The 23,126-nt window shown below is 45.1% G+C and overlaps 1 protein-coding gene across 2 annotated transcripts in view; it reads right to left on the bottom strand.

Annotated features, from left to right (window-relative positions):
* Nucleotides 1-23,126, bottom strand: part of LOC126518505 (uncharacterized) — a 63,008-nt gene that overhangs the window by 16,031 nt on the left and 23,851 nt on the right. Inside the window, exon 4 of one of the 2 annotated variants that reach the window (XM_055064988.2) lies at nucleotides 18,629-18,682. The exons of the other annotated variant lie outside the window; for it this stretch is intronic. Coding sequence (XP_054920963.2) covers nucleotides 18,629-18,682 — 54 coding nt within the window. The remainder of the gene's footprint in view (nucleotides 1-18,628; nucleotides 18,683-23,126) is intronic. 2 annotated transcript variants of the gene reach the window in all.

The following is a 23,126-nucleotide window of genomic DNA, read 5'->3' as shown; positions in this document are numbered from 1 at the left end:
ACACTATTTTTGTACTTATACCAGCATGCTTACTTATTCGAGGAAAATGACTTCCTCGTCGAGTGAGACCAATATGTTACAATTTTTTTTAAGCAGCAGCTGTGTTCCGAATTTTTCTCCTTTATGGAGAAGCTAATTTGGCACCTTTTTGCTGCAGGAGGTTGTCTGTTTCTCTTAAAGAATTTATCATTGTGCTAACGTATTGGTAGTTTTCAGATTGTTTTTCCTATAGGAGATATTGCTCTTTTCGGCCTTCATCTCTTGCTCTCCTTTATGTTTCACTACGTTGTTTCTATTTTTTCTTTTGCTGAATACAAGGCTAGTCAAATAGTGCTTTGATGTTTCCATATGTGAATTTCGTTTTTGTTCATGCGAATTAGGTTAATAAAGTGCCATTTGTGTTTTAGTTTACTGGAGAGAATGCAGCTAACACTGCACTGTGAGAAGTGTTCCTTTGCAGGCGTTGCGTTTAATGTCTCATTTTATTTATCCTTGAGTATGTTTATCCTTAGCTGTTATGCATATGCGGTATTTTTGTATTGGTTCGTGCGTTAAGTGCTCATTGTGGCTTTCAGAAACCAAGAGATAGCATTAAGTTGTATTTTTACTGTTCACTTTATTTTCATGAGACAGCTGCAGTCTGCCATTGTATTTCACTGCAAATAATGCGTACATCATTACATACTCGTCAAAAGGTTGATACCAATAAGAAGTTTCGCAATAAAAATGCTGGTCGTGACAACGGAGTTTTTCATCGCTTAGTAACCCTGGCTCTAAGATTTGCAGTACTAAGCAGTCCATGCTCTCTGAGAAGCTGCGTCCACCAATAATCCCTGGTTGTAGTAGGTTCTCAAGCAGTCTGGGACAACAAATTGAAGAGGCCCAGTGCATGCATGCATGACGAATAAAAGAAGCAGCCAAAAACAGTACAATGGATGTCCTATGGACGTAAGTGTGGTTAATATGGATATCCATTAGATGTAAATAGCTATTGGATGTTGTGGATGTCTATTAGACCTAATACATCTACAGGATCCTGCGGACGTCTATTAGATGTTACACATATTTAGCGCCGACATCCCCACAACGTACTACTTACATGTTCCGGATGCATTTGCGATGATCCATAGTACATCCACGCAACACTTTCTGGATAAATCTGGATATCTAATGGACATATCCAAGGTGTACCATATTATGCACATCTAATGGATGTATCTGGCTATCTGGGCATAGTCACAGCCATTGCAATGGCGCAGCAAGAAAGCGCACGCGGGCATGTGCTTAGCGTGTGCGAGCTTGTGTACCGGTGCTGGCGATGAGCCGTGCTGCCCCATGCCATGCTCCCGGAAGGGCTGCAGAAGATAGCAAGATAGCGCCAACCTTTCCTTTCTCAGAACGAACCACTTCTATCTTTCGGTGCTGATGTTGTGACACTTAATTTTTTATTCTCAGCATGTCTGCATTGGTGTCCGGTCGTCAGGCGGCACATGGTTTTCAACTTATGTCGGAGGTTTGTTTTTGTACTTCTCTTGTATGTGTTTAGCATGGGCCGGAAGAGCTGATGCACAACGTAAACGCGCAACGGTTTCGGCAATACCCTTCAAGGCATGTCGGCGATGTTTCTCGAGGGAATAGTGTTAAACTGTGCCAATTGGTGCATGCCTAAGACGGGCTTGAACAGCTGAACTGCAACCCGAAACAAATGGCGATATACAAGCGACCTTCGTGACTGTCGCCCTTCGTCCCGTGTTTCAGTTGCACTTGTCATACTCGTCTTGGTCTTGTAGCGTGCTTCTCGCGGCCGGCAGGTTTTGTGCACAACGGCAGAATGGTTTCAGTGCTTCTGGCACACGTTCTTGATAGCGGCGCTCGATGTGAGGTAGTCCCCATTCCTGCATTGCTCTTGTTTTGTCTGCCGGCGGAGGTCTTTTCTAGTAAGGGTTGTCTGTACAGCTAAGGGACCTTTTTCGCGCTTTGTTATTAGCTGCTCTGTTGTATCCTGCAGTATTACGCGCTTGTATCATTTCTAGGAACTAGCCATGTACTTTCACGCGTTTTTCAACAGTCAATCCTTTTGCACAATACATAAATCTTCGCTCTGATCTACTGCTTGCGAAGACACATTTAAATGTCAGTGCTAGTATTTAGGCAGATGCCTTACATCTGCTTCGGTGATAAAGGAGATGCTATCGCTGTGGGTTTCTACTCTGGGATTTTAACCTATTCATTGAATTTAGAGAAGGTGAAAACCGGTTACTTTAGGCGTCTGAAGCTACTTTGTATGCCGTAGGACCGCATTCAAAAATGTGCCTCAACTTGAAGCCAATGCTTCATTTGGAAAAGACAAAGCCCGGCGCGAACCCAACCAAGCAAAGGCAATGAGTGCCTTTGGCACGTTCATGCCTGTTTATAGCGACAAAGTCAAGCATGTGCTTTAAGGAAGGGCGTATTTTTGAATGCGGGGTAAGTAATGAGCGATGTGTTTGCGCAGTTGTAAAAATGCTGTCCCCTTTTTCATGTTTAGGATGCTCAAGCCAGCCAGCAAGAGAGTCATCTGCCCAGTGTGATTTGCCCTCCAGGCCCACATAGCACCGTCTCATGTGTCTTTGGTAGTGCTGACAGATTTTTATTTTCTTTTTAAACAGGTGGCGGTCTAAATTCTAATCACAGTAATTGCTACAAGGCTAAACATCACTAACTTCAGCGTGCAAAAAAGAATTTTTCTTTGAAGTGGCAAATTTAGGATGAGCACTGACTGCCACATGTTTCCTTGGCAGTACTGCTGCAGGGGCCGAAGCCATTAACCACTGCTGGTATGTTGAGCCCAGTGTATGAGCACTAACCAGATAACGCTATGGAGATATAGATGTAGCAGCTCTTCTCCAGTATCACCTGAATCAACGCTTTGGTCTTTCGTGGCACCTGATTGCATTATGAGGGCTGTATGTTTTCAACAATTTCACAAATATATAAACCTGTTACCTAGTATCGGGCTAATTCATGGAAAGCATTGAGACAGTTTAAAAAGAAAGGGCTGCTTTGATACTTCTACGAGTGGCTCTGCACTGCCAGCAGCATGGTTTGGCCTGGTGCCACCGCACTTCGTTGGCTAGTGCATCCCAAGTGTGCAGCGGTACCAGATAACCACTAACTGCAATTACATTGACATTCCTTATGATCCATGAATCTACACACAAATTGGCTATAGCCTCACTCGCATGGAAATACGCTATAGTTATTCTACTGGAATAATTTATAGAGCATATCATGGTTTACTTGGACTGCATGCTTACTTATTCAAGGAAAATGAGGCAGAAATTAAGATACCTTCTAATTATAGCAGCTTCGTGCCATTTTCAAAAGTCTTCATTTCTCAAAAGTGAGAATATGTAAATTTTTTTATGTAGTAGCTTGATATGGCTGCTTTGGGACTTCAGCTGTTGCTCTCTTTTATGTTTCACTACGTTATTTCTATTGTTTCTTTTTTTCTGCTGAATGTAAAACTAGTCAAATCGTGCTGTAATGTTTCCATATGTGAATTCTGCCTTTGTTTTTGGTCATGAGAATGAGGTCTCATAACCTGCCCATTGTGTTTTGAGAGAGATAGAGATGGGAAGAAGGAAAGGCAGGGAAATTAACCAGACTGACTCCAGTTTGCTACCCTACATGTGGGGAGGGGAATGGGGAGTGAAAGAGAGAGAGAGAAAACATGAGTCTGTATTGCACTTTCACATGCCCTAAATTAGGTGTAGGATGCGTCAGGCCCTAAAGTCAGTTGCCTTCAGGTACTGAAGCTAACACTGCGCTGTTGCTCACCTAAAAAGAACTTGTCTCAGTTTTTATGTGAGAACTTTGTCCTTTCAAGCGTTGTTTTACAGTTTTATTCTACATATCCTTTAGTACGTTTATGATTAGCTGTTATGCGTATGTGATATTTTTGAGTCTATACCGCATTTTCACATGCACTACGTTAGGTATAGGATGTCTATAGTCGGGCACTTAAGTCTGTTGCCTTCAGGTACTGAAGCTAACACTGCGCTGTAGCTTACCTAAAAAGAACTTGTCTCATTTTTGATGAGGGAACTGTACCCTTTCAAGCGTTGTTTTTACAGTCTTATTCTACTTATCCTTTAGTATGTTTATGATTAGCTGTTATGCGTATGTGATATTTTTGTATTGATTCGTGCCTTAAGTGCTTATTGTGCTTTTCAGAAACCAAGAGATAGAATTATGTTGTATTTGCAGTGTTCACTTTATTTTCATGAGACAGATGCAGTTTTTCATTAGGTGAAACAATTTAGTTTGCTTGTAACGTCTGTAGTCTGCCATTGTATTTCACTCTATACATTTCGTACATCAGTACACACTTGTCAAACGGTTGATACCAATAAGAGGTTTCAAAGCAAAGATGCTGGTGGTGACAACTTGAGTTTTTCTTGCCTTAGTAACTGGCACTTCTTTGATTTGTTGTCTCAAACAGCCCAGGGCTGTCCGAGAAGCTGCGTACGCGGACGCTCACTGGCTGTAATAGCATCTCAAGCAGTTTGGGGCAGTCCGCGATAACAAATTCAAGAGGCCCAGTGCATGCATGATGAATATACGAGGCAGGCAAAAATAGTACAAGGCGCATCCAGTGGATTTCAATGTTGATATATATTAGATGTTGCGGATACAGTCATACGTAGTACAATGGATGTCATCTGGACGTAAGTATGGTTAACATCAATGTCTATTAGATGTAGTAACTATCTACTAGGTGTGGATATCTATTAGATGTAACAAATATATCTACGGGGTGTTGTGAACGTCTGTTAGATGTTACATATATCCAGCCCTGACATCCCCACAACGTACCACTTACATGTTCTGGATGCCTTTGCGATGATCCATAGTACACCCATGCAACGTTTTCTGGATAAATCTGGATATCTAACGGACGTACTGAATGTCCTAAGTGTACCATATTATGTATCTGGTATCTGGGCTGTGTGGTGGAACTGCGAGTGGATGCGAAGCTACTTGTATACAATGGTTAGCACAGCAGCAGTGTTATTCAAGAAATGCAATGCCCAGAAACGGGTGCTGTGGTTACTAAAAAGCTTAGATTTAGAGACGTTGAGCCTAATTAGCGACGAGTAATAGCTATTGCTAGTAGGTTAAAAAACTGACGGCAATAATTTCACCATCATTATCATCATCATCATCATCATCAGCCTGGTTACGCCCACTGCAGGGCAAAGGCCTCTCCCATACTTCTCCAACTACCCTGGTCATGTACTAATTGTGGCCATGTTGTCCCTGCAAACTTCTTAATCTCATCCGCCCACCTAACTTTCTGCCGGCCCCTGATACGTTTCCCTTGCCTTGGAATCCAGTCCGTAACGCTTAATGACCATCGGTTGTCTTCCCTCCTCATTACATGTCCTGCCCATGTCCATTTCTTTTTCTTGATTTCAACTAAGATGTCATTACCTTCCGTTTGTTCTCTCACCCAATCTGCTCTTTTCTTATCCCTTAACGTTACGCCTATCATTATTCTTTCAATAGCTCGTTGCGTCATCCTCAATTTAAGTAGAACCCTTTTCGTAAGCCTCCAGGTTTCTGCCCCGTACGTGAGTACTGGTAAGACACAGCTGTTGTACACTTTTCTCTTGAGCGATAATGGCAACCTGCTGTTCATTGTTCTATTTTAAGCAGCAGACACACGCTTCGGTGGCAGCAACGCACAAAGCCCTTTATTCAAGGCAGCAGCGTACTTTTATAGATAACGCTGCATGCCGGTCAGGCACACGTCATTCACGGTACAATCTTATCATACCGCCTGGCCGATACAGAACATTCCTTCCTCCTTAATTAAAGCTACACGCGTTTCTTTCCGCGCTCATAATTGGAGGCTTGATAGCGATCAGGAGGACGCCTTGTGCGATTACTTCTTCGCAGATGGACCTCTTCAGGTGATGCCATGGTTGATGGGGTGATACTTGCAGGCTGCGCTGCTGAGTGTCTTGCCTCGGGCTGCGATGCCGGTTCCTCAGTTGAAGTGGAGTCATCTAAGCGAACATCCTCAAGCTGTTCCGCAGTAGGACCACCAATCATGGAGTCAGCAGGGGGATTTTCTTCGGAGGGTGTTGGTAGAAAATCTCGTTGAATACGGGCACTTGGAGTGGACTCAGGATGCGCTTCTTTTGCGACGTCCGGATGGAATAAAGTCTTTGGTTCCGTAATCCAGCTGGGTCTCAAGTGGTCGATATGCACAAAACGAAAATGGTCACCGACTTTGACTACAAAAGTAGAGTCGCTAACGCGTTGCACTACGACAGCTTCCTCCCATGACAGGGTTTCCCCTCTCGTAGTCTTTACGAGAACTGTGTCACCGGCTTCCATCTGCGGGTCCCTTCCTCGGCCCTCGTTGCGATGGGTGGTGTCTCTGTCTTGACGGCTGCGCATATCCTGCACAAAACTTGGCTTTAAAAGTGAAAGGTTCACTCGAGGTTGTCGTTTCAGGAACAGCTCAGCCGGCGTTCTTCCCGTTACGGAATTCGGGGTGTTCCTGTAAGCAAGCAAGAAGTCGTTAAGTCGTTGATGCAGAGTTCTGTTTTGACCTGTTAGGTTATCGTGAAGCACTTGCTTGAGTAGAGTGGCTTTTGTCGTTTGGACTAGCCTTTCTGCTGCCCCGTTCGATGAAGCATGGTACGGTGGCGTACGTGTGTGTCGAATCCCGTGAGAAGAGGTGAAATTGGCGAACTCCTGCGCAGTAAACTGAGGTCCGTTGTCGCTGATCAGTTCCTCCGGGTAGCCATACGCTGCAAATATCTCCTTGAGACAGTCGATTGTTTTTGACGTCGTTGTAGTGCGGAGGCATTTTGCTTCTATCCACTTTGAGTAAGAGTCTACTAGAAGGAACAAGTTGGAACCATCCTTCATGGCGCAATCGACATGGACTCTCTGCCAAACGCGGGTTGGATAAGTCCATGGATGCAATGGTCCTGGTGCCTTCGCAGGCATGGTCGTTTGGCACACTGTACATCGACGGACAGTGTCTTCAATGTTCTTGTCAATCGATGGCCACCAAACAAACGACCTAGCAAGCATTTTCATTATTTGCATTCCAGGGTGCTCTTCATGCAGCAATGTTAATACTGCTTCTTTAAGTTCGTCCGGAATGATTACTCGCTGGCCCCACGTGACACAGCCTTGCTCGTACGATAGTTCGTTCCGACGAACGTAAAAGGGCTGAAATTTATCATCGTAGTGCGCGGGCCAGCCAGATAAGGTGAACTGCACGACTTTGGAAAGAAGGCCGTCCCTTTTAGTCGCAGCAGCAGCAACGGCTCGCAGTGAGAGGCGTTGCATCAAACACTGCAAGACATTCTTCAGTGTCGTCTTTATGCTTGACCAAAAGTGGAAGCCTTGAAAGTGCGTCGGCAACTTCCATGTTTTTGCCGTTTCTGCAGTGTACTGATAAGCTGCTAAGGTGATAGCCCAACGCTGAATCCTGGCGGCGGCCAAAGAAGGAATTGGTTTATCCGATGCCAAGATCCCTAGCAGCGGTTGGTGGTCTGTATACAGCGTGAATTTGCGCCCGTATAAGTACTTATGAAACCTGCTTAGACCAAAAATCAGGGCCAGGGCTTCCTTCTCGCCTTGCGCGTAGTTGCGCTCCGCTGCGCTTAATGTTCTGGAGGCAAATGCGATGGGTCTTTCTGAGCCATCGGGCATGACGTGAAAAATTACGGCCCCAAGACCGTAGGCTTGGGGCCGTACACCCAAGTCATGTCCTTTTTGAGCAAGTCATACATTGGTGCAGCTACTATAGCTAAATCTTTGATGAATTTTGCATAGAAATTCAGCAGGCCCAAGAAGGCTCTCAGTTCAGTTACGTTGCTTGGCTGAGGTGCTTCCGTGATTGCCTTTATCTTTGTTGCGGTTGGAAAAATGCCATCTGATGTCACTTTGTGTCCCAGATAAACAACGGATGGTTTGAAAAATTCACACTTCTGTTGCTTTAGGGTAATATGGTGCTGTGACAGTCGTTGAAGCACCTTTTCCACGGTTTCTTGACAGTCGTCTATGTTGTCGCCTACGACGATGACGTCGTCGATATAGCAACCCACTTTTGGAATACCTTTTAAGACTTCGTCCATTAAAGACTGAAAGATAGCGGGTGCGCTAGAGATACCGAATGGAAGGCGCTGATACTGAAATAATCCGAGATGAGTGTTCACCGTTAGCAGCGCTTTGCTTTCCTCAGCAAGCGGCACTTGTTGATAGGCTTGCGATAGATCCAAGACGCAAAAGATTTTGCCTCGCGGATGGATGGCCAGTGACCGCTGTCGAAAATTTACATATTTTTGTGCAGCAACAAAATATTACAGACCACTCTGCCTCTAAGCACATCTTCCGCTTTTTAAAAATGCAGCCAGCTGCACTGAAACTCCTCTCATTGATTCCTCTTTTGGTTGGTATGTGAACGATAGTTTGGACACCTGAAGACAGTGTAGCGAATGTTTTTCCAGCGAGTCTCGCACTAATCGACTAGTTTCCACACTTTTTAGCGCGATTGCAATGCAAATATCTTTCTAACGCTTCGTCACTTTGATTCGAATCTGTGATATCTAGCAACTCTTGAAGTTTGAATTTCACCGCCACTCCCAACTACCCCAGTGCGCTTCCCTTTGCTGATAGGCGTGGGCGCTATCCCCATCGAACGTCGGGTCGTCCGTCTCACGCCTGAGCACGATCACCTCTAGAAATTCCAGGTCTTAATAACCTGGAAACAGTGTCGAACAGAGCTTTTTAGTGTGGCGAAGGCAAAAGAAGTTCGGCAGAACCCATCCTATGATCATTGTCTAAGTTAATGCGATTAGTATTCACGCAATGTTGTGACCCCATAGCGACACGCCCTATTGACTAAGATACCTTTTTTTTTAAAACTGTATGATCCTCCTGGGTTTTCAAGTGATTGGGCTATATACACCGTATTCTTGATTGGCCCGCTTTTTATGACGACCGCTCGCCAAGGTTATCTCACGACGATAAGACGAGGACCGCACGCCGACTGCGCATGCAGTCACGACGATAGAATTACCAAGAAGAAATTTCGTCAGTAAAACGACGAAGGCACTATGAGGACGATTGGATGACTACAATGGGGCGATCCTGAAGTAGAGACGATAAACAGCCACGACGCAATTACAATGCCAGGACGACAGTGGCAGAATCACGATTGATTGAGGATTGCACAATTATAACGAAATGAAGGAGACACTATGTCGATGGAAAGACGAAGGCGGTATGACGACGACGGCATGAAAACAATTGGATGACATTTCTGAATTAATGGCGACGGTGCCATAACAGCGTGACGACGTTGGCCTGGCAACAATGGAATGACAAGTGTACGATGATGATAGTGTGACGAAGATTTTAGGACCGAAATGGCGGGACACCGACAGTATGACGAGAGTGAGATGACCAAGCTGAAATGACGATGATGGAACTACGACGGTATCACAACCACGGTATGACAAATGCATGACGATCACCGTATGTCGACGATGCAACGACGACGATGGTATGACAACCGCGAGATAATCGCGATGGAATGGCGACAGCAAGATTACGATAAAATTACGTCGATGAAACTGGGAAGGTGGTATCACTATGAGGGTGTGACGACAATTTCGTGACGTTTCAGAAATGATGACGATGGTACGGCAGCGTTACGAGAACTACAAGACTAAAACGGGACATTTGTGACTGTATGACGACGATGGAATTACCATGGCTCTAGGGACATGCCTAGTGTCTCAAGTTAGTAGAAAACAAATGGGTCACATGGCTTAAGATAGATAGATAGATAGATAGATAGATAGATAGATAGATAGATAGATAGATAGATAGATAGATAGATAGATAGATAGATAGATAGATAGATAGATAGATAGATAAGTGCCTGAAGTAGGCAGAGTTCCGATTGCTATAAAAAATGGGGCGTACAGTGGGCGCGGTTAATCACTGGTACCGTCTTCTCTGTGGCCGAAGAGCACTGCTAATGTGCACTAATCTGTGCAGCATACAGTTTGTATTGTCTTCAATCTTTTATAGTATTCACTAAGTGTGCACTTGTTATAGTCTCCAGTTTTGTGGAGTTGCAAATATCATGTCCGTGCCTCTTCCAGGGCCGACCCGAGCCCCAAGCTTCTAGGTCCGAACCCGCCCCTGCCCAGAATCAGAAATTGCTTGCCTGGCCCATCCTGTCTCGCGGCCCTGGCCCGGGCAAGTGTTCTAAATTCCGAAGCTCTGCATTTGTTTCCTAGCATAAGGAACATGAACTTATAACTTAGGACGTACCGATGCGGTACTGATCTTATAAAGCTATTGGCTTCAGGCGTTTCCATCCATCCATCCATCCATCCATAGATGGATGGATGGATGGATGGATCTATCTATCTATCTATCTATCTATCTATCTATCTATCTATCTATCTATCTATCTATCTATCTATCTATCTATCTATCTATCTATCTATCTATCTATCTATCTATCTATCTATCGTGTCTATCAGTCTAGATTCTTTCGCAGACACAATAGCCCAAGTTGTCCAGCAGCTTGGGCCACTAGGTCACGGTCGTGATGCTATAGCGTCGTTCAGTCATTGTTATTTAAGCTTTGTTATCGAATATCGTCATGCCGTCGTGGTCACGCCTTTTACGCCGACCAAGTGGGCCAAGTTGTCTAAAAGCTTGGACTACTACATATGTGCCTGTGGTGGTGATGCCGTCGTGGTTGTAGCAACATCGTCTTTCCAGCTTCGTCAACCGCCTCTCGTCATGCCACTGTCGTCAGGTAATCGTCGTCACACAGTCGTCGTTACACCGTTGTAGTCATGCTGCCATGCTGCCACTGTCATCTCTTTAGTAACGTCATCCCATTGCCGTCCTACCATCGTCATCATACTGCCTTCGTCGTTTCATCGACGTATCCGTCTTCTTGATTATATCGCAATTATTCTGTCGTCATTCAATCGTGATTATGTCACCGCTGTCGTGCCATCGTTTCATGGCGTTGTTTTCAGAAAGTCGCTATCGTGCATACGTCGTCATACCTTTGTCGCGATCCAGTCCTCGTCATGCCATCGTCTTCACACACTCATCGTCATCCAATTCTCCTCAGTTGGAGTCGTCACACTGTCGTCATTATACCAAAGTCATTTAAAAATGGTCATATGATTCTAATCATCATGTTGACGTCATACTGTCTTTGTCATTTCATCGACATCATTCCTTCTCTGATTCCATAGTCGTTAGGGCGTCGACGGTCGTACAGTCGTCATCATACCGTCATGCTCAAGCGTTACTGTGGAAATTCAATGGCATACCAACATGCGAAGATACCCAATTAGGACACATATACGCAAACCAACGTTAAGCTTTAGAATGATAACTATATATGTTAAGCAAATTTGACTTGAGAAATATAGTGGTGTTGCTACACGATCGAATGGTTATATCATTAATTTTGACAGTCAAATTGAGCTTAATTTTGCCGTAACGCTTTTAAATATTCTGTTTTCCAAGAACCATCGTCAGTTGGAGTTCACTACCTTCAGATGGTGTATACCGCAGGAATCATGATGTATTTCACCGCCACCCGCAAAAATACCTTAATGGCGCTGTAGACCATGAATGAATTAAGACTGAAGATTAAAGTTTGAGCAATCAATGACACCCACACAAATTTACATTGTTTAAAGTTTATTTGTCTGGGCCATTAGTTAGACCAATTAGCTACGGGGTCAAGGCTAGAGCAGGCTCTCTTGATATGTTTTCAGGTTATCTTATTTCCCTAAAAATAACTCAATAAGCACTGAACAGACGATTGCTGAAGTATTTTACTTTATCGCACTATGGTGTCGTCCTCACAAAAGTCAAAGCCTAAATTGCTTGAGTCGCGGGTGAACGAATCATTCGACACGGATTCGTAATAATTCTAAAGAATTCGGAATTCATACTTGCGGTTAGCACTTACCACGTTTCACCTTTCCTCGTCTTATAGCCATGTTCCATTGTTCGTCAAACAAGGAATTATTGACAGATACTTGAAATACTGCGTAATTTTAAGTTTATATTATCTACTGAATCGATAGCCGTACAACTGGTGGAAGCTGATGTCAGCAGCATAGCGAAAGAAATTAGCAATTGCTTCCCCACAGCACCAACTCAGTATTCTCTGAGGTAATTATGAGATTTGCAGGAAATTAGTGAATACTGATTTTTTTTTCGTTATTTTCATACGTAATACGAGGCACGTATGGGCGTCCCCGTTGCCCTCGGTTAGCTGAGCTGCGCAACGCGCGTGCAAAGTTGCGTGCAAAGCGTGCACGCGCGTGCAAAGTTTCATTCGTGTCAGTTAATTAAATCGTTATACGAGCGTTAGATTCATATAGGCCTCTTGGGAGAACGAGACGCGTCACTGGCTTTCAAGGGGGGGGGGGGGGGGGGATTTGGTTCGAGCGTGCACACTTTGCTAATTTATATGAAGGCAACGTTTTAAGCCGTGTGTTAATATTCCTGGCAAATAATGTTCCTACTGCAACTGCTCGACAAAAGCAGCTTCGCTGGAAATTTTGCTAGATTCTATAAGGCAGCACTCTGGCTGCGCCTTTCTTAAGCTGGCAAGATATATCTTGATAATATTTCAGGCGCGTTTTTGGAATAATTAGAAAAGAACAGAAAGTCTGTAATTCACCTTGCAGTGTAGCGTTTCGACATTTTCCGTTCGCACTCGGGTAGCATCTTCAAAATTATTGTTACAGGATTTCATAAGTTGGCACTTAGTAATTTTTAGCAAACCAGACGCTCTGCTGGTTACCATCCCTCCATTCTTCCTTTCTTTTCTCCTCTTTCGTGCGAAGCTGCTTTACGAACGCATCGTGCCAACAAATATGTTACTCAAAGTCGACCTTAAGGGAAATTTTTAGCTCGCTCAGGGGTTCCTGTCTGAATACAATGGAAATAGGCAGTTGTCTTTTAGGTAAACACTGCATCAAATGTAATGGGTTATGTTGAATTTAGAAGAAAAAGTTAATATGTGGTGATTTTCCTAAGCGATATTTTATTTAGGCTGCCTACTTTTTTTATGTACACTTCTAAAGTATCCCGAAATTTCAGAAAACAAGACGGCGTATAGAACTCTGTACCTTCAAGTAAAAACAATATCAAATTTCTGTAAACTGCCCCTAATAGTACATTTAAAGTGGACAGCAATGATATGTCATACGCCATCCTTATGTATACAGCTAATTTGTGAATGTTGCATTGGCAAAGCGTTTCTAGACGTCGCAGCCGATTCACATAAGCGGTAAATGCTTGCATAAAATTTGTCGCTTCTGATGCAACAACGGACAGAGTTTATGTAAATGTGTTATTTGTTTTTTGATGGCTGAGTTGTGGATTTGCAAAATTCATGCTTCTCTATATTTTTGTCGAATAAACCAATTTCCTGTAATTCTAAAAAAATTGCATAGTCTAAATCAAAATTCCTTTTGCTGCAGTCACAGTAATTTAACTTTCTCTTGTATATGCGACAAATTTAATTCAAATCGTTTCAGCGGTTTTCTCATAAAAACACTCCTACATTTTACACGCATCTGAGTAGCCGTCATCGAAGATATGCCCGACCTAAGCTCCCACTTAATGCATCACGCCTGTTCTACAGGAAACCAATGAAACAGAACGCTGAAATATACGCAATCCTGTGGCCACAGTGCTGTACAAAGTGAAAAAAAAAAACGCTTAGAAAAAAATATAAACGGGAGCTTCGCGGGAGCCGTTATCTCGGCCAGACATCTCTCCGGAAAGCCGACGAGTGTCATTGTCAGCCGAGCAAGTAACTGGCCGCGCTCGAGATAACGCTGATGCATAAGCACACTCGTTTTGAAGTTCCGAGGTGAAGCGACAGTCGCACGGTGGGCATCTTTTTGCTCTGTTTTTTCTACTTGTGCGTCGTGGCATACATTATAGCAGGAATTTCAATTTCTTTAAGGTCGGTACTCCACCTGGGGAGGTATTCTCTAAAAGTCCACCTAGTGGGCTGTCCATTTCGGCCGCTGCTGATTGGCTAGGGCCGCTCCTCTCCTCCTCGCTCGTACAGCTGCATCCCATCAGCAGTGGTCGAAATGGACAGTCCACTAGGTGGACTCTTACAGTATACCCCCCTTGGTGGCGAAAAAAAGGGAACTGAACGAAATGTCCCTAATTCCTGGATATGCAAGATGACGTGAGCCAACGCAAACACATGAAGTTTGAGTGAGTGCTCATGAACTTTGAGTGAGTACTCATGCAAGTTCAGTGAGTACTCATCTCAGAGTCACGTATGGCTCACCAGAGGCTTTAGACGATTGGCTCGACTAATAAGTACGCACCCTACGTAAGCATGTCTTGCTTTATAAAATATGTAAAATAAGGGGTTTTACGTGCCAAAACAAAGATCTGATTGTGAGGCACGCCGTAGGGGAGGGACTCCGCAAATTTGGACCACCTGGGGTTCTCTAACCTGCAACTAAATCTAAGCACACGGGTGCTTTCGCATTTCGGCTCCATTGAAATGCGGACGCCGCGACCGGGATGCGATCCCAGGACCTCGTGCTTAGCAGTCCAGCAACTTGCTTGCGAAACTAAAATGGAAGTGATGCTTTCTTCGTAATACTACAATCTTAAGATGTTTTCCATGTAGTCTAGGTTGCCATTCGAACCTGCGCTCTTATCCAACTGTTCTTTTTTAAGAGGAAGATTTACCTCGGGCCCAACTGCGATGCGGCCTACTCAAATACATGTAAAACGCAAAAGCACTTTTCTGAGATAACCCCTGGACGAATTAGAATGAAATTTGCTGCATCTGAGAGAGAAAGTTAAATTGTAGCGACTGCTGGAAGCGGAATTGGGATTGAGGCCGTGAACTTTGTTAAAGGAATTTAAAAAAATTGGAAAGTTAGAAAAAATAAACGCACGAAGTTTAGAAATTAATAGCTCTTCACCAAGAGAAGATATCGCGGTTGTGTAAACGGCATCCATTAGATCATTCAAAGCGCACCTATTCTTCTTGTGGATTTGTATCTTACGCGAGTTCATTACGTAGGGTACAAGGGTTCTGCAAAAGTTGTATTTACATTTTACAATATCTTTTTCAGATTCTTGCGTAACATACCGATTTTGTGCACTTTAGATGTACTATCAGGTGTAATTTACAGAATTGTGATGTCATTCTTTATTGCGCAGTTACAGTATTAAACTTGGTAGTTGTTTTGTTTTGTGAAAATTTGCGCCTTTCCCAATTTCTAAGAAAAAATTCACAACATAAATCATAAATACGAGGTAAACAGTCGCTAGATTTTAAGTTTTTCTTTCAAATGAAACAAATCTCGTGAGATTTGATGCAGCGGTTGCCAAGAAAAACGAATTATCCTTTTACATGTATTTAGATAGGAGCACCCGAGGTAAAGCTTCCTTTTAAAGGGCCCCTCACCAAGCCCCTTAGCAAATTTCGGTTATACGGTGGAAGTTGTTACATGTGCTCTTGGCAGCGTTCTGCCTCAATTTTTTTTTTTTCAGATCGGCCCAGCAATAGCCGTGGAGGCGGAGGAATAAACTTGGTTTGTGCACAGCGGATTTTAGACCTAGGCCTCTCTACTTAGATGATGGCCTCGAGCCCTTGAGCCCTGGCGGCATCTTCGGCCTGCTGGATTGCCTTGAGTTGGTTTTCCGGTGCACAGCTGAGTAACGCGGTCTCGCACTGCTCTCTGGCCTTGTTTATTTTATTGTGTGTGGGTGTCCGAGGACAAGCCCAAACCATATGTTGTAGTTGCGCCCTTTCTTGACAGAATCTACATCTATTCGTGTAAAGGCCCGGGTAGTAGCGGTGGTAGGCCACCGGGTTCGGGTATGTATGTGTGTGTAAGAGGCGCCATGCCGTCGCTTGCCGTCTACTCAGCGAGGAGTGTGCCTGGGGCAAATGGGCCCTTCCCAATTTATAGTGTTTGGAGATCTCGTAAAGCTGGTTATCCGGTCTCTCTCCGTTCCCAGTATTTGTTGTGCGTCACCTGCTCGGCCAGTCAGTTCTTGAGCCAGGTTGTGCGCTATTTCGTTCCCGGGAAGGGAGGAGTGTGCGGGTGCCCATATAATGTGAATGTCGTGATCTTCACGAAATTTGTTTAAAATTCTCAGCGCTTCCGGCAAGATTCTTCTTTTGCATAGTTCTTGACGGCTGCCTTGGAGTCGCTTACTACGATGTTAGCTTCCGTGGAGGCTATCGCCAGTGCTAAGGCAGCCTCCTCCGCCACCTCCACCGTCCCTGTTTTTACCGGGCCACTAACTCTGCAGTCACCCTCTAGACTCGTACCAACTATCGCCATACTCTATCTGTTTGCGTACTCCACCGCGTCCACATAGACCACGTCCCTGGCACTACGGAATCTTTTGTGGAGATCTCTCGCTATTGCGTTTCTTCGATCTTGGTGAAACTCAGGGTGCATGTTTCTCGGGATTGGGGGTATTGATAGATGTTCCCTTATTTTCCTTGGTATGTCTCTCCGCACTCGGTGCTGTGCTTCGTGGTTTATTCCACTGTCATCTAAGATGTGGCTCCCCGTTAAACTCTGTGTAAGCCTTCCATACTGCGCTACTCTCTGTGTCTCAATAAGTTCGTCTAGTGTGTTGTGCACGCTAAGCACCAAGAATTTCTCGTTTGATGTATTTGCCGGAAGTCCCAAGGCTTGCTTATACGCCCTTCTAATAATGCATGCCCTGTTTCAGTGCCGCGAACCCATGGTTTCAGGAGGCGAGCTCCACCGCCAAGCGAGACACTATCTTCACTCGCCCCGTCCAGCCTCCGCAAGCGAAATTACTTCCCTGCGTTCTCCCATAACGGACCTCGAGGATCGCGTGACCCGTACGTCAAGGGCCCCGCCTTCATTTTTTTTCTCCTCGCTTTTTTTTTGCGGCGCGGCGCTTTTTTCTTGACGGCGTCGCGCGCGAGCTGTTGATTGTCTCGTTCGCGCAGCGCACGATTTTGAGCGTGGTGCACGAGAACACCTGACGAGCGGTATAAGGCAGTGCTACACGAATACTGAGCCAGACACAAGGGGATCTCAGAGGGTGATCCCGCGCTGGAACACGGTACAAAATCAAATAGTTTTGGTGTCTGCGCGCAAGACTGTAAGAACTGGGAACAAGCAGACGAAACAGAAGTACATCCTTGTTTCTGCGGTGCGATGTAAAACAAAAACATGCAAAGATTCGGTTTGTGCGTTTTATTATTTATCTAAGCTTTAATTCGTCTACTGAAGCAAAATATTTCACAAATAACAGATGTCTTGAATAATTCTCGAAGTCACGTGTCACCACGAGTGACGTCACAGTGCAAACACGTGTACCTAGGCGCACTAGCACGTGTACGTCATCCTCCGGGTGGAGCGCGGCGGCCGCGAGGAGAAGGGAAAACGGCATTCGGTTTGAAATTTCAGGTATTTCCGTGACTCATAGCGATGTAATACTTCGCAGACACCATCGTTATCGCGCAATTTATGCTTTGCGCTTGTCAGCTCAAGATGGCCGGACCTCGTGCGGGGCCCCTTAAGTCTCGCACCTTCGCGCCGCTATTCGCGTTAATCTTGTCGCTGCCTCCTCCGAAATCTCCGTGTCATAGGTCTGTGATCGAACCCTGCACTGCAGTGCGCTATCCTCGCTTCATCACGTAGATTAGAGAGATCACCAAGTTCCACGTTCCTCGGCCTGCACCGCCCTGCCTCCCGTACGGTATTAAAGGAGGAAGGAAGCCTGTGTCATCATTCTAAAGCGAGGCAAATAAGAGCAATAGAACCTGGCGAGTTAAACATACCAAAGTGACAGAAAAAAGGAAGTGCGAAACAAGACACGTTTCATTCATGTGGCACTGTTTGAAAAAGACAGCTGATGCCTGAGTAAAGTCGGATCATGAAAGTCGGTACTGTGTGTCACGTTTTCCTTATTTCATTCTCTTGTTTTAACCCGCCATTCATAAAGAGAGACCCATTAGCTCCCAAGCATGTTTTGTTTAAACTCTGATAGATGTTAGTTCATCAGCGCTGGGGGGCTGGCGACAAAGATGCGGCAAGGGAGGGCAGGCTCAGTAAGCGCCTAACATATATTCACGTACTCGTGAACGAACTAATATATGCACATAGTTCTCTGAATTGCGGTGATGAACACGCGAGTTGTGCAGCGCTTTATTGAGAGGGAAGCTTTTTTACCTACGTCGAAAGTAAGCAATGTTGATTTCGTTCAACAGCACATGGATAATAATTATCGAAGTCACGTGAACAGAAGGTTGAAAACGTCAGATGAGGAACTCTTTATCTCTGCTATCACTGTTTTTCCTGATGACAATACTGATATGATTTCCTGCGTGTGAAACACACAAGCCATGAAACTGATGAAGCTAAAGAAATTAAGCTATGCATTACGCTGTACTTAGTTCAAAATGATTACCATAGGTATATTCGAATGTTCTTTTCCTTTTCTTTCACATCATTCGAAGCCTTTGTTCAAGCTTCGTATTGTCGTGCAGTTAAAGAAAAAGTAAACATACCGAAGCGCCCTCTACAAGCAGGGTGACGTTGATGCGGTATTGAGCGAGGAGATCCTGCATGGAAAATTATCAGGTAAGGAAGACTTGCTTTTCAAATTCAATAAGCCTCACGTAAAACTAGTTCTCCATGAAAAGGAAAGGAAATTTAGTAGGGTATTCTTTTAGGCGCCAGAAGAAAGTTGTGGGTTGTGAAAGTATTCTGGGAATGTTTAAACAGTTTTTATGTGATCTTTTTTTTGTGGAGAACTACAGGAACTTCCAAATTTTTCTTACGACTAATTCTTAGGGATGAGTTTTCATTATTGCAATGCATAGCCAGTTCTTGTGTTGTAGTCTGTTGTCTATTACTGTCATTATTTTCCTACCAGTGCGAATCAGAAAGCCTTTGCCCCTAATTTGTATTAGCCCAAATAAAGTACGCGCAGGTAACTGGAAATATGCGTAGTATTCCACGTATCTTGCACCATATTTCCACATAGTTCCCACACCGATTCAGAACATTTCTCCCATCGCAGCACTGAATCTGAGATGCCCCTGTCGTCAGTCAGCGGCGCACGCGGCCTGCTCCAACGCTCATTGCCACGCAAGTCTTCACGGCCTATTGCGAACTGACAACACCACCACCTCGCACATCTCAAAGCAAAACACTATTTCGCATACGTGGGCTGCATTTACCTGTGGAATTCGATGGGCATTCGTCCTGTCCTCAACAGAAAACGAACCAGACTTCGTTGCTGGTACGCCATGGACGTGTGAAGCACAACCGCCATCTTCAACAACTGAAAGCAGCGCCGCGCCGCGGAGCTATAGGCAGATAAGGCCGGGCCGGTCCAAGAAAGATCCACCACCGAGAATGGATATTTTGACTACAAATTTACAGCCGTAATTTGGCTAAAAAATAGGGACAAATACTTTCTGATTCGCCCTCGCAGTTCTTTAATTGCCCACAGGCAGTGCCACAAAAAAGAGTCTATATTAACCTTGCTATTTCTTGGAACCAAAGCCAAGCGTGCTATCTTTGTGCTCTATCAGTCACATTATTCCTTGTCCGGCGAGGAAAGGAGACCGCTAAGGCGCCGGCGGCAATGCACTTTCATCGAGCAACACCCACGCGAGAGAGGCCGACAGGTTTCTATATCTTCCTAACAATTGCCAACACTGACTTGAAGCTCTAAACATGACTCGGTATAGTTTTTGAGGTGTGATTGTTTACTTTAAATGTGAAACATCCATAACAGCACGGTTCCGACATTGAAAAAAGAGGTCGTTGTTGCTTAGCGCCCTCACTCCATGCTGCCATTTCTTTTTATTTCGAAAAGCCACATTTCCGCTACATTTCCGCCTACCCTTACGCAAAAAAACCAGCTTCTTAGAAGATCGTGCAATTTAATAGCGCATCGTTCATACCAGGGGCCCTACAACGTAAAACTATTCCAATCTGTTTTTTTTTATTCAAATCTCTGAATGTCAACTTTACGCAGCCACCTACGCAAGCATCAAACCGTAACCCGCAGCGTTGTCGGAAAAGCCCAATCAAACGCTGTCATCATTTATAGGAAGACACATTTTTGCTTTGAAAGCGAATAGCATTACCTACGTTGAGCAGCTTTTCTTATCTGATTGGCTGATACGAGGCGAGGAGCAAGCTCAAGTGGAGAGGGTTTCGATAGGGCCGACCAAGCCCAGTGAAATGAGCTAATCGCACGAGAAAGATGGTGTTGGCGTCTGCGAACGGTCCTCTTCCTCTTAGCTCGCAGTGGCTGGCCGAAAATCGCGGCAGTGCACAAGGGAAGGTTAAAAATGCCGCTACAACGCATCCGTAGCAAAGAATACTTGGCACACCAATACGGTTTATGGACCAAAATGGCTCGAAATCTTTATACTGTCACAGGAAAATTATTATTATGTGCAAATAAATCCGTGCTCCCCTGCAGCTCCTACTTGCTACAGTGCCAGAACGATTCGCTAGCAGTCACCTTCTGTTCCTTTTGGAACGAGGCATTGCCCGGCTATTCAGAAAAAAAAAACAGTTTTATTCGGCATATCAACGCGCCTTTAACGTGTACACGCCACTTTGACGCTGTCAGTTCTCGTGATTTTATGACATCGCGAGACAGACAGGCGAAGTGAGCACGGCCTGAAAATTAAAACAATAAGAAAAAGAATAATAAGAAGAATCGCTAAATGGCGGGACTCCTAGTCCAGGGCTCCGCTTGCTCTTGCTATCGTCTCAGCTCTCTGTATCAGCTTGAGCTGGTCGTCGAGGGCCGAGCTGGACAGCAGTGCCTGCCATTGCTTCCTCGAGGGGATCGTGTTGGGGTGTTCTATGTTATGTAGTGTGCCCTCCTACGTAATTGTGGTGTAGCGTTGGTGTGGCCCCGCACCACGGGCATTCGTCCCTGTAGGCTGTGGGGTGTATGCGATGTAATATGTGTAGGTTCGTGTAAGTGCCTGTCTGGAGCCTACCTCTATTGCAAAACCCAGTGCCACCGGGACCCAGTGCGCCGGATTATGGGCCCAGTGCCGCGCGCTGGATGCTGGGGCGCTGGGCAGGCGCGGCGTACTGGGAGGCGCTGGCTACTCGTGCGAAAAAACAGCTCTAGCGCGTTAAATATGCGGTGCCTGGACACCGTATATATATTTTTTGAATACAGAAAGCAACAAAGAGCGTGTTAGTGCAATAAAAAAAAAAAGAAAAACCTAAAAATAAAACTGCTTGGATCAGGATTCGATCGTCCACCCTACAGAACTCAAGCCAGGAACTTCACCGCTACGCTACGCCAGCGGACGAACATAAACGGATAATTTGCCATTTCAAAATCGAGAAGCAGTTTCAGTTTCGCAGAGCTACGTCTCGCACAGACATGGTAGATGCGCTATCGCCCAGCAACTAAAACTCGCCCCTGTACTACAAAGAAAATTTACTGTCCGTATTCAGTAGCATGCTCGGAAGTGCCACAACATCGATTTTCCCTTGCTATTGGTATTTTAGCTTGGATAAAAGTCCTAAATTTACCGCCGACCCGGGACGCTGTATGGGCTGTTACTGCCGATTTCAATAGCCCTTTCTTGTTCTTCACGCGATGGATATGCAACGTTTTCTTAGTTCAGTGATGCCTTTCAGTCAACACGTCTGTATAGTCATATATCTTCGTCAGAGAAGCGCAGGCTAGTGCTGGAAGCCTTCGGTGATAGCACATATACCGGTGTTTAGGACGCGTCACATCGGCGGCCATCGCTTCTTGTGCTCGCACTGTAGACATGAAAAAATTGTTTATTTAAAGACACCGACACGAAAGCTGAAATATAGAGTGATTTATCCTTGTTAGTCCTCTTGATTCCTGAGCCTAGACGCTAGATAGCGTGAAGACGGACTCGGCGGATACGCTAGGCCTAAGGTTCAGTGGGGACCGATCTCGGCGCGGGTAGCTGGCGAAAGCTAAAATGTGCGTATTTGAGCCTCAGAACTTTTTTTGTACAATAGCGAAAGTGGAAGCACACGAATCACCTCAGCTTTTTTATCGGCGCGATAACATCAGTAAGCGATAGGCTTCGAACTCGGGGTCCATTCGCGCGCGTCTGAACGACTTCTGCATTTCATGTCCACTCCACAACACTGCGACAACCGCGAGAACTCCCAGTCATATGTTACGTGCGTACTACTAGAAAACCCGGCGTCCTCTGCATTCGCGTGGTTTCGTTCAAAAATTTAGCTATCCGCCCAGTCAAAAGGGAAAACTAAAAAAAAAGAAACGAAAGTGACCTTTAGTGTCAAATGTCCATAAATAAACAGGGCAGCTCACGCACCTTTATTCCAAGCTGCGACACGAAATAGGGTTTTATGACCCACAAGATATAGCGTTATTTAGGACAAGAGACTAGTATCAAGTGATGAAATTGTATAAAGCATTTCATATTCAGCAGCGCTCGTCCCTGGGTAGTGGAACCAGCGCGGCACAAACACAACCAGTGGTGGCGTAGAGGCAGAACACCCGCCTCGCGTGCAAGAGGTCCGTGGTTCGAATCCCGGTGCCAGCAATTTTCCCCCGGATAAAAAAAAAGAAATCCGCGTGTTGATAAAATTGCATAAACAGGCCTGGAGTGTGGCCTGATCCCGGTGACCAGAACCGGTAACGCACTCCCTCACCAAAGCAGGATTGGCCACCCTGGTGCAGTACTTGGCCACAACCTCCTATATGAACAAAACAATCAAACCCCGGCCCTCAGTCCCTAGCAGCTGCGAAGCAACTGACCACGGCGGCGGTCAGGCCTGCGACGCAGCAGAGGGTGCTAAGAATCCCTGGCTTCGAACAGGCCGCCATTGGAATATGAACCTGGCAACGTTTAACGCTAGAACGTTATCTAGTGAGGCGAGTCTAGTAGGGCTATTGGAGGAATTAGAGGGCAGTAAATGGGATATAATAGGGCTCAGTGAAGTTAGAAGGCCAAAAGAAGCATAAACAGTGCTAAAAAGCGGGCACGTCCTGTGCTACTGGGG

This window comes from Dermacentor andersoni, chromosome 1, assembly GCF_023375885.2.
Source record: "Dermacentor andersoni chromosome 1, qqDerAnde1_hic_scaffold, whole genome shotgun sequence".
NCBI classification, from domain to species: Eukaryota; Metazoa; Arthropoda; class Arachnida; order Ixodida; family Ixodidae; genus Dermacentor; species Dermacentor andersoni.
Note: the sequence above shows the minus strand (reverse complement) of the source record. Positions and strands in the feature narration are given on the sequence as shown.